Source organism: Limulus polyphemus, unplaced genomic scaffold (assembly GCF_000517525.1).
Source record: "Limulus polyphemus unplaced genomic scaffold, Limulus_polyphemus-2.1.2 Scaffold3133, whole genome shotgun sequence".
In the NCBI taxonomy this organism is placed as follows: Eukaryota; Metazoa; Arthropoda; class Merostomata; order Xiphosura; family Limulidae; genus Limulus; species Limulus polyphemus.
The window spans coordinates 110,981-124,068 of record NW_013668743.1 but is presented as its reverse complement, the minus strand read 5'-3'; the positions used below and the strand labels follow the sequence as shown (position 1 = coordinate 124,068).

Genomic DNA, 13,088 nt, shown 5'->3' with positions numbered 1-13,088 from the left:
TGAGATAAAATGCAAATACAATAATGATTCTTTGTGTTTAAATATGAAAGGTAGTTTTAAACTGAGATAAAATGCAAATACAATAATGATTCTTTGTGTTTAAATATGAAAGGTAGTTTTAAACTGAGATAAAATGCAAATACAATAATGATTCTTTGTGTTTAAATATGAAAGGTAGTTTTAAACTGAGATAAAATGTAAATACAATAATGATTCTTTGTGTTTAAATATGAAAGGTAGTTTTAAACTGAGATGAAACGTAAATACAATAGAGCATTTTCCTCAGTTAAACCGTTTCTAATCTGCGAAGTGCTAAATAATGTATCTTATCAAACATATTTGATAAAAAGAAACGCATTTCATCTCAAAGATATACCAATGTTACAAGTTACATCTTTGTCAGGGTATAGTGTTATGCAAAAACTTGTAGAACTGTCAAAAAATTAGTTTTATTTATAAGTACTTTTTGAATGAATTGCACCGAATAACGTCTTTTTGAAAATATGTCTAAGATTTGGCTCAGGGGCGAGAGTGGCCCATTTTTTAGCATTCCGTAATGTGAATCTGGGAGTCATACGTCGTGTCTCGTTACCGCAAAAAACAAATAACGCTCCGCATTTTGGGGCCAATACATTGGAGAAACAAAAAGCAGAATTCGAGAACATAACGGACATACAAGATTCGGTAATACTGATCTCTGTGATATAGACCATCATCTCACAGAAAAGTCATACGATAAATTGGAATAACACTAAAATAATACGATATGAATCATACATGAGAAAAAAAAGATGAAATAAGCCTTCTACATGCACCTCGCTAACAATACACTCAGTCACCCTAGTATAAAAGAAAAACAAATAAACCTGGATGTCCCTCTTGAAAACATTCAAATAATGGTTAAACTATATGCATTAAGGTTACTGTGAATTTCTAGCAGAAATATATTTTCAGCATTTTTTGCACAAGCCTAAGCCTAATGCTGGTGAATAGCTTCATGAAATATAGGTGGTGCATGTGCGACCAGTCAAAGTAATTAGACCCCCCCCCCCCAGTGGCATAGCGGTATGTCTGCGGACTTAGAACGCTAGAAACCAGGTTTCGATACCCGTGGTGGGCAGAGCATAAATAGCTCATTGTGTAGCTTTGTGCTTAACTTCAAACAAACAAACAAAGTAATTATTCTACATACTGGTTTTGGGTTACATTTCCAGGAGGCTATAATACAAACCCCCTTAAATTCACATAATTCATTCTGTTTTGGCATACTGTACACACACCTTGCGGTACTAATTTATCTGTCATGTGTGGGACATACCATGCGTTATAAATATATCCGAATAATTTGTAAGTCATTGTACATTGACATGGTACTTATTCTTGGGCCAGTAAAAGTGTCTTTTGAATAACACGAGAAGTCCATTAGAAACCCTGACTATTGCTACCCGTGAAAAACTGATTTTCAGAGCTGATTAGTGCACTTTGTTTGCTTAGAGAATATTCACGCAAAGTTGCACAATGGCTATCCTTGCAGAGAAGAAGCTAGTTTAACGGTTATTACTACCAACTCCTCGGTTATTACTCTTGTTAATGTGGCGAAAAGAAACGTAATTTCTCAACTATATTTACTTAATGATTCGTATTGAATGTTCTAAGCCGTGTGCGACTGAAACAAGTTGACATTAAACACAATGAAAATAAGCAAACCACTAGCACGTCAAATCAAATGTTAAATTTATCAGTGGCTCTGTAAATAACACTTTGGTTGGGAGGCTTAACACCGCTGTTGTGTAGTGACCTGAATGAGCGGTGCTATGGAAAAGTTGTCCTTCGTGTGGTAACTTGAAACACACATGCATACATAGTCGCAAGCCTAATTTCAAGGTTTGACTAACAAATGCTACACCTAGAATATAGTCCATAATCTTCTAAGACACGAACAAACTTAGTGTAGCATTTGTTAGTTAAATCTTGAAACCTAGAATATAGTCCATAATCTTCCAAGACACGAACAAGCCTAATTTCAAGATTTAACTAACAAATGCTACACCTAGAATATAGTCCATAATCTTCTAAGACACGAATAAACCTTGTTTCAAGATTTAACTAACAGATGTTACACCTAGAATATCTTCTAAAAACACAAACTTAGTCTCAAGATTTAACGGGAGATATATCTATAGTGTAGCCTTTAATCGTCTAAAAATGCAAGCTATTATACTGAATTGCATTCTGCTCTGGTAAGCGCAATACTTTTTTTTCTTTATTTAACTTTTATCAAGCATGCTCGAATGTCTTCCAGTGAGCAGTAAGTTTACGAACTTACAGCACTCAAAGGTGGGGATCAGTGGTGAAAAGAGCACAGATAGTCTATTTGGTAACGTTGCGCTAAAAATACAAACATCATCTAAATCTACACCATCTATTTGATTGGAAGCAGTATTGCAACGAGAGCTATGCGAGAATATATAAAATAATTATCTGTACATTGTCAAAACTAGCAACTCTAGGGACTTTACTAGAAAAAAACATTCTGTGATTTACAAAGCCATTTATTTGACCCATTATAAACATCAAAATCCCCCTGAAATGGTACTTTATAGTTTAGTATTCTGTTCTTTTCTTTTGGGAGATGTAAGGAGACGAGTTTGTTTTACAAAATACCATTTCCATTCACTTACATTTTTGTGCATTTTGAGAGATGTTGAACCAGTTTCAAAGTATTTTTTATATGCAAATCATGTATCAGGAAAAAGTCTTGAAGTGGGGCTCTTAATAATGATCTTTTTAAACAAACTTTTAAAAATCGAGTAAATTAGGGGTGAGGAAGCTTACAGTTTCTTGATAGAATGAAAATAAAACATTGTTATTTGTTCTATGCATGTGCCAGGATCACAAAAGAAACAAAAAAAGCACGTTTATTTGAATATGACAAATTCAATTTTATAAGCAAGGTCTTTGAAATTTACATATTTCATTATAAAGCGATGGAGCTTCCTTAAAGTAAGGCTCTAAACTAACACAATTTTCTCGAACACTTTCTGTGATTCAAAAGTGCTGTATCAAAAGAAGTACCAAGTTTCGAAAGTTGACCAGTTTTTTATGATTGTACAAATAACACTCCAGCATCAGCTTGCCCGACGACTTTCTGAAATCAGATGTCAAAAACAAATATATATAACGACTCTCCAAATCTTGCCCTGTTGTTTTAAAAGCCAAACTTAGGCAATAATAGTTATTTATTGAATTACTGTGACGCGAATCTCTAACTCTTAACATTTGGTGTATTGTTTAAAGACATAAAAATCAAACTGTCATTCTTGTATAATCAATCTCTGTACTTTACGAGACCTTTCTCTGAAAAATTCACTGTATTCTTGTATTTATTTGAACTTTTTCCTCCTTAAGCAAGGTTAAGTCGTTCATATTACCTTCCTGTGAAGAATGCGATTTAACTTTTTACAAAATCTGGCTTAAAACCTTTATCCTGACCAGCACTTATACAGAAAAATGGTACGTGACGCAAAGAGACCGAACATGTGATATCTTTATGTGTTTGATATTTTCAACCTGAACGTCAATTTATACGCCACCTTTCTTTTTATTATTATTATTGTTATTGTGTAATATTTCTTTTATTATTATTATTGTTATTATGTAATGTTTCTTTTTATTATTGTTATTGTGTAATATTTCTTTTTATTATTGTTGTTATTGTGTAATCTTTCTTTTTATTATTATTGTTATTGTGTAATATTTATTGTTATTATTGTGTAATATTTATTTTTATTATTATTGTGTAATATTTATTTTATTATTATTGTTATTGTGTAATATTTCTTTTTTATTATTATTGTTATTGTGTAATATTTCTTTTTATTATTATTGTTATTGTGTAATATTTCTTTTTTATTATTATTGTTATTGTGTAATATTTCTTTTTATTATTATTGTTATTGTGTAATATTTCTTTTTTATTATTATTGTTATTGTGTAATATTTCTTTTTATTATTATTGTTACTATGTAATGTTTCTTTTTATTATTGTTATTGTGTAATATTTATTTTTATTATTGTTGTTATTGTGTAATATTTATTTTTATTATTATTGTTATTGTGTAATATTTATTTTTATTATTGTTGTTATTGTGTAATATTTATTTTTATTATTATTGTTATTGTGTAATATTTATTTTTATTATTGTTGTTATTGTGTAACACGTCAGGATATTTCGAACTGCTTTAGTCCACCAGCATTGGTTATGCAGTGTCACACCACATTTGGCTCACTAAGTTAATGTTGTTTGTGTTAATAATATCTTAAAGAGATATTAATATCAGCGATCAAGGAGTATCATCGAAGTTAGAGAAACAAAACAAACGCTGATATGATCTTCAGAAACAAGCTTTTTTTTTTTCATTTCACACAGGTCTGTTCTGTCTGACATAATATTGTTTTGTAGCATAGAAACCATTTTCTCCCCTATTCCAACGTCTGTAACGTTAACCAAAAAATTCTAGTCAAATTCTGGATACAACAGTTATCTTAGGAGTTACATTTCAGACAAATATTTCAATCCATTTTCGTTAAAATGTGTTTTACGGCCATCAGTGATATTTTTCAGGATTAATCGTAATATTAAATATGACAGAAAGTTTTCCTATATCTTTTAAAGTAAAATGAACACGCACAACACGAAATGCCCCCCAATGGTCTGTGGACTTACAACGGTAGAAACCGGGTTTCGATACCCGTGGTGGGCAGAGCACAGATAGCCCATTGTATAGCTACAAGCACGGTGAGGAAAATCATTAAATCGCCGTCACAATTGTCTTAAAAGTGTTTTTTCAACCTTTATATTTTTACCCCAGTAGCGTCTAACGATGTACATAAAATGTTAAGTCTTGTCGCTTGAATAAATGAGGTGACAATCGTGACAAAATTTCTAAAATACCAGAAAAATTTCCAGCTCGCAGATATATAAATATATATATAGGATTACACCACTTTTTATCCATTCTTCCAGATATATAGGATTCCACCACTTTTTATCCATTCTTCCAGATATATAGGATTTCACCATTTTTTATCCATTCTTCCAGATATATATATATAGAATTCCACCACTTTTAATCATTCTTCCATATATATAGGATTTCACCACTTTTAATCATTCTTCCAGATATATATATTAAAAAGTGGTGGAATTCTATATATATATCTGAAGAATGGATAAAAAGTGGTGAAATTCTATATTTCATTCTTCCACATATATATATAGAATTCCACCACTTTTTATTCATTCTTCCACATATATATATATAGAATTCCACCACTTTTTATCCATTCTTCCAGATATATATATATAGAATTTCACTACTTTTTATCCATTCTTCCTATGAGTCTATTTGTTTCTGTATGTGTTGTGACTCAGAACTTGTTTTTTTATTTGTTTTACAAATCCTGTTTCTAAATATTTCTCTTTCTTCTTCCTTTAACCATTATATTTGTCATGTGGTACATCCTCTCTCTCTTCTTTCTTTAACTATGTTAAGTGACACCTCTCTATCTATTTCTGTGTAGTTAACTGTTAAAAATGTATATCATTTTAACCTTGTGATTTTACCTTTACATGATACACCACTTGCCATTAACTACGTGTAAATTCACGTTCACGGCTCTTACATTCGTTTCCTAAAAAGTAATTTTAAACTCTAAAAGTTTTTTTCTTTTATCTTTTTATTTTTATTACAAACTTTCTTGCCTTTATTCATGCCGAGAACATAAGCTGACTTATTAAAAGTATTAAGTGATTAAAAATAGCTAATAGTTTTGAGTTGTTCATTTTAAGGCTATTTTCTTTAATCCTTTTTTTGTTCTCACTTTTCTTACAGTGACATGCTTAACAAGTAGTGTTCTTACACTTACTGCAATAGCCTGCGATCGTTTCATTGCCATTCTGTTCCCGTTTCGAGCCCGCATCACTAAGCAGCGTACAGGAGTTGTCATAACAGTGATCTGGTTGGTCTCCTTAGCCGTAGCCATTCCGTTCATAATTTACAGAGAGTACTACCAGATTCAGGTGAGATCGTAGCTACTGCTGGACTAAATTGGTAAGAAACAGCATAATAATAACAGCTAGTAAATAAGAAAAAAGTAAGAATATTATATTAACATTATTTTTCCAAAACGATATCTTCGTTTTAGTTACAATGAATGATATAGTTAGAATCAGTAAATAGTAATTGTATTTCGTCTTTATCAAAGGTTATTTTTCAGAAGTCTTTAAACCTTTTGAAAGATAATGAGATGCGAATATTTTGTCATTCGTTACGTTATTCATTTTATTGTATTTTTTAAATCAACACATAAGTAAACTTCCACGGATAAAACCCTTAACACACAGCCATCTAATACTGCTACGATTTAATGTTAATGGAAGGTCAAAATCAACGCCACGATAACGAAACGTTCTTCAAGAAGCTTGAGGCATAAGATAGTCTAAAATAAATCCTCACTTTATGTTATTACAATAAATAATAATGAAACATCAAATATCTTTTGAATGTTTTCTGAATATTTTCTTACCCAAGAGTTACAATTTAGGGTAGAAATATAGAAATCTCCCCTTAAATGATGAGGTCTTCTATTTTATAATATTCTTATTTGTTAGGGTACTCGACCTGCAATTTGAAGGTTACGAGTTCGAATCCAGTCTCCGAACATTCTCACCCTTTCACTTGTAGAGGTCCTATAATGTGACGGTCAATCCTACTATTATTGGTTAAGAGTAGGCCAAGGGTTGACTGTGGACAGTAATGACTGGCTTCTTTCCTCTAGTCTATCACCTCAAAATTAGCGACGACTAGTGCAGATGTCTCTCGAGTAGTTTTGGGCGAAATTCAAAACAAAGGAATAGAAATAACCCACACTTTTTTACAGCAACATGTTCTCGTTTTTCGTAAACAAACAAACAAAAATTTTGTTTGTTTTTCTAAGAAAAAGTAGTATCGCGAATTAAGAATTAGTTAGAATATCTGCTTACCATGATTTACTACTGCTATATGTTATAGCAGTTAGCGTGTCACACTGTAATTCCCAGTTCACATTCCGTTACCTCAAAATCGTACTCTGCACTTTGGACCGTGGTTGCATTATTAGAGTATCGATGAAATCCCGCTATTAAATTAGAGTAACTAGTCAAAAAGCTGGTGATGGATGCTGTTGACTGACTAACTTTCCTCTAGTCAATTAGCTCAAAATTAGGGACAGCTAACGCAAATAGAACTCGCGTAGCATTGTTTCCAATATCCGAAAGAATCAAACAACTAACAATGAATGTAGTTATTAGTCACATAGAATCCAAGGTGAATCTTTATTGTTGTATCCTCTTAATTATGATGTACATATTAAAAAAACGACATAAGTCACTCTGGTACCATTGAGCATTTCGTTCTATTTATAGAAACTCAAAATGGCCGCTATCGCCATATTTATGTCAGATATTGTCAGTATAAGAATATATCAAAACATTTAAAGTACAAAACTGGAAGTATTCTTGTATTCTGTTAACAAACTCTCTTTACGTATTATCAGATGTGTCATATGCACTCAATGTAGAAGTAAGTAACTTTATTAAAAGCATTAAAAATGAACCAAAATTTAAAGGAAAAATGGCGGACATTTCAGTCCGAATATTAGATTTTTCGTTTGCATTAACAGAAAAAAAATGGTTCAAATTTCAGATACATGGATGTAATACAATGTGATGTGTGATTAAAATACGGCTAGCACTCGAATTGTACATCAAATGGCACAAAAAGCTTAAGCTTACTATATAAATGAGGAAATTAAAAAACAAAACAAAAAATGATTAACCTTTTGATGTTTCTTGGTAATGCATCGAATAGTCAGGAACTTCGGTAATTATGTAGCAGACATTAAACATCAAAACGGTGACTAGAATTTGTCATGTGCGCCAATATAATGACTAATATTTGTAAAGTACTTCATAATAGTATAAATATAGAGATTAAAACGTCTCAAAACTAAAGTAAATCACTGAAGCTAGAAGATTGTTTTCCTAAGGTATGTAAGATATCATTTCTATCCACAGTCATTTGTTTTAGAAAAAAAAACACTGGTGAGGAGAGATACTGTTTTGGTTTATTAAAAAATTCCCGAATGTGCTAAAATGGCATTCTTTGGATTCCCATTAAGCACAGTCCATGTTTCACCTTGAATTCGCTATGCTTCTACTGGACTATATATTTTCAGAGTTAATGATTACTATGATTGGTTTGAATTTCGCGTAAAACTACACGATGGCTAGCCGTTCCTAATTTAGCAGTGTAAGACTAGAGGGAAGGCAGCTAGTCATCTCCAACCACCGCCAACTCTTGGGCTACTCTTTTACCAACGAATAGTGGGATTGACCGTCACATTATGACGCCCCCCACGGCTGAAAGGGCGAGCATGTTTGGTGGGACGGGGATTCGAACCCGCGACCCTCAGATTGCGAGTCGAGCGCCCTACCCAACTGGCCATGCCTGGCCCATGACGACAGAGAGAAAGGATTTGTTTGGTTTAGCGCAAAGCTACATAATAGCTAGTTGCGCTCTGTCTACCATGCGGAATCTATCCCCGGATTTTGGCGTTTAAATACGTAAACTTACTTTTGTTTGAGGAACAAGAGAAAATAAATGTACCGTAATTTTATTACATGACACAAAATTTTCATATCTTTTATACTCAACAGAATAACAAATTATAGACAGATCTATTCTTAGAGGGTCCTCCGTTGGGCCAGCGGTAAGTTTACACATTGTATAGCTTTGTGCTAAAATAACAACAATTCCTGGAGGACCTCGAAGAGACTAAATTTGAAATAAAAGTCTAAATATTGTTTGAATATGCTGTGTCAATGAATAGTGAAAAGAAAAATAGACATTTTTTTTCAATTTTTGAAAATAATGATTTCTGTGTAGAATTCCATCAAAAATGTTCTCAGATTAGGAAATCACCTTACGTGTTACTTGAAATACTAGAGTGTTCTCTAAGGATGAAATAAAAAGAATGTATTGATAGAGAGACTTTCAATGTTTCTTGTACTTTGTTATCATAAAAAACTCTGGTATTGCGCAAAATAGCTTGTGGACACCCGTTTACAAAAACATAAATTATTATTATTGAAATGCTATTACATCCCATTGTTCCTGGAAATCCATATTGGGCCAGTAAATAGTGATGTGACGTATTGTTATTAGAAGCCTTTCGTAACACAATATCACAATTGTTTATTTATTTATTTGTATGATTATTTGGAAGTTTGCGCAAAGCTACACGAGGGCTATCTGCGCTAGCCGTCCCTAATTCATCAGAAAAAACTAGAGGGAAGGCAGCTAGTCAATCACCACCCACCGCCAACTCTTGGGCAACTCTCTTACCAACGAATAATGGGATTGACCGTACTATTATAACGCCCTACATTTCCATTGCTAGTTTATTATTGCTTTAGTAATTTTCCTTCTATTTTAAAGTGGAAAGACTTTGGTTATTTTCCTTCTATTTTACAGTGGAAAGACTTTGGTTATTTTCCTTCTATTTTACAGTGGAAATACTTAGATTATTTTTCTTCTATTTTACAGTGGAAAGACTTGTTTTTTTTTCTATTTTACAGTGGAAAGACTTTGGTTATTTTTCTTCTATTTTACAGTGGAAATACTTGTTTTTTTTCTTCTATTTTACAGTGGAAAGACTTTGGTTATTTTACTTCTATTTCACAGTGGAAAGACTTTGGTTATTTTCCTTCTATTTTACAGTGGAAAGACTTTGGTTATTTTTCTTCTATTTCACAGTGGAAAGACTTTGGTTATTTTTCTTCTGTTTTACAGTGGAAATACTTAGGCTATTTTTCTTCTATTTTACAGTGGAAATACTTTGGTTATTTTCCTTCTATTTTACAGTGGAAAGACTTTGGTTATTTTTCTTCTATTTCACAGTGGAAAGACTTTGGTTATTTTCCTTCTGTTTTACAGTGGAAAGACTTTGGTTATTTTTTTCTGTTTTACAGAGGAAAGACTTTGGCTATTTTTCTTCTATTTTACAGTGGAAAGACTTTGGTTATTTTTCTTCTATTTTACAGTGGAAAGACTTGTTTTTTTCTTCTATTTTACAGAGGAAAGACTTTGGTTATTTTTCTTCTATTTCACAGTGGAAAGACTTTGGTTATTTTTCTTCTATTTTACAGTGGAAAGACTTTGTTGAGGCACATTGCGGGGAAACTTGGCCACCAGCTATTGTCTATGACGAAAATCTCCAGAAGTGCGTGACAACATACCCATCAAAGCAGCTATACTATACCTTTGTAGCAGTGACACTGTTTTTCCTTCCTGTAATAATTATGGCGACCGCTTATTTTTTGATAATATGGAAGCTTTGGGTATCTGAGGTACCCGGCGAAAGAAACCCAGTCAATATTAGTGTTCAACATCGATCTATGAAAAAGGTATGACCTGTATGGAAGAAAAAGAAAACACTGTTAATAGCTGTCATGAAAAATATTTAGCACGGCAACAGATGTTAGACGTATAAACTAATAACGTTAACAAGAGAGACAATCAATTTCAGACCTTTAGACTCGTCATAATATATATTTGGTAATACGATATTGTCAAAAACAAAAACATTCCAAAGCTTTGTTAAGAGTATTTTAGAAACACAAACTATAATAATTGTATATATTTATAAAAAGACACTTTTTTTGCTAAAAATAATCCATTATTTTACACTGCTAAACTTTAGTATGACGTATTGTAACCAACTTGCCTATTCGTTTAAATAATGAGCAGGTTAATTCAAAAATATGATGACTATTAATATGATATGTTAACATAAATAAATAATATAGTGTTAAACAATCCTTACAGGAATTATTAAGTTATTAATTGATGAAAAATTACACTAACAATTGTTATTAAGTAGCTTTGTAATATAGTGTCTCAACCGAAGGACCTCGTCGACACTGGATGTAGCAGATGAAGTGTGGTTAACATTTTATCATACACTCTCCTATGCTTTCATTCAGAGTTGTTAATAATTATTATTACGAGCATTTCGTACTTCTATTTCTAATATCCGAGTCTTCGTCTTCACTATTTGCATGAATGTTAACTGTTTTTCCGTGGATTAATCACGGCTGTTTTGTTCCCTTTTAGGTTATCAAGATGGTTTGTGTCGTACTTATAGCTTTTGTTGCTTGCTGGCTACCTTTACAAGTTATCATCCTGTATTCTCAGTTTATACATTCTAGCACAGAAATTGGAGAGGTAGGTAAGGGATTTTAATGATGCAAAAGAAAATTCTTACAAAATCTTATTTGATTAAAGCAAACATCTAAGTTCTATTCGTATATTCAATCTTAACAACAATCTGTTATTCTGAGTACAAAATAAAAATATCATATTTACCATTAAAAGGTAGTATATATATGCAATGTAAAAAAATAATCCAGGTGTAACACCTGCAATGTCAAAAAAGATAATACAGGTGTAATGCCTGCATTGTAAAAACGATAACCCAGATGTAATGCCTGCAATGTAAAAAAGATAACTCAGGTGTAATGCATGCAATGTAAAGATAACCCAGGTAATATACCTGTTATGTAAAAAGTAATCCAGGTAATATACATGTAATGTAAAAAGATAATCCAGATAATATACCTGTAATATAAAAAGGTATCCCAGGTAACATACCTGTAACGTAAAAAGGTATCCCAGGTAACATACCTGTAACGTAAAAAGGTATCTCAGGTAGTATATCTGTAATGTAAAATGATGTAATGTAATGTATACCTCAGGTTATAACGTCGAAACATGCAGTCATTATCATCACCAACCCAGTATCTAACTTAAACATACAGTCATTATCATCACCAAACAGGTATCGAATTTATACGTGCAGTCATTATCATCAACAAACAAGTATCGAATTTATACGTGCAGTCGTTATCATGTATGCAGCATAAACATGCAGTCATTGTAATCACCAACCAAGTATATATCTTAAACATGCAGTCATTATCATCACCAATCAAGTGTCTAACATTATTCTGTAGAAAAATGAGGTCAAGAAATTTGGTACTATTCTTCCTCAATTCTACATGTAGTAAAATCCCAAACCTAATAATGCAATGGTCGTTTGTACTTAAGTGCTCGCCAACTACAACTCTGTCTATCACATTCACATCGGATGCTAATATCAAATCTAATATAGCTTCCTCTTTTGTAGGTTCCATCACCAGTTGGTGTATAAAGGTATCCTGAACACTTTCCAAAAAAAAAAACCTATCCCTCTCACTGTCAGACTCAAAATGATCCCAACCAATATCCCTGATATTAAAATATCCCATAATAACAACATCTTTTTCAACTACTATTCTGATCTCATTATACAGTTTCTCATTAACTTCCATATTTTGATCTAGTGGTCTATAAAAACTCCCAATTACAAGACTTTTCCCTTTATATCCACTAACGCTCAACCTTAGTGCTATTTTCTTTAATATGCTCTAACTCAACAGGATGCAATTCACCCCTCACATATAAAGCTACTCATCCCCCTTTTTTCAGTACTTTATCTCTAGTAAATAATCTGTAGCTTGGTATTTCATAAAAAACATTCTCTCATCAAAAATGTTCAAATCCAACCAAGTCTCAGTGATACCCATGATGTCAAAATCCTCAGTTTCCACAACTTCTTTAAACTCATCAGTTTTATCTCTAATACTCCTAACATTACAATAGTAACAATTAATCATAGATTTTAAAATATGTTCATGTTTTATACCTGTTGTACATGTTTTCTTGTCAATTATATTTCCTATTGTACTAATATCATAGCTCTCACTTCTGTCTAGCCCTAGTTTAAATCTACCACTACAACTGAATTAACAACCCTTGTTAACATGCTAGCCTTGCCTTGTTTAAGTGTAAGCCATCCATTCCAAAAAATATTAACTTTCCCATTAAAATTATACCACAAATCCAACCAGCCGATTTGCTCATCCATACATATTGATCTAAGCCTG

General features: G+C 32.2%; 1 protein-coding gene across 1 annotated transcript in view; it reads left to right on the top strand.

Moving 5' to 3' along the window:
• Window positions 1-13,088, top strand: part of LOC111088105 (substance-P receptor-like) — a 27,716-nt gene that overhangs the window by 6,004 nt on the left and 8,624 nt on the right. Inside the window, exons 2-4 of the mRNA XM_022397089.1 lie at window positions 5,896-6,083; window positions 10,251-10,508; window positions 11,218-11,328. Of these exons, the coding sequence (XP_022252797.1) occupies window positions 5,896-6,083; window positions 10,251-10,508; window positions 11,218-11,328 (557 nt within the window). The remainder of the gene's footprint in view (window positions 1-5,895; window positions 6,084-10,250; window positions 10,509-11,217; window positions 11,329-13,088) is intronic.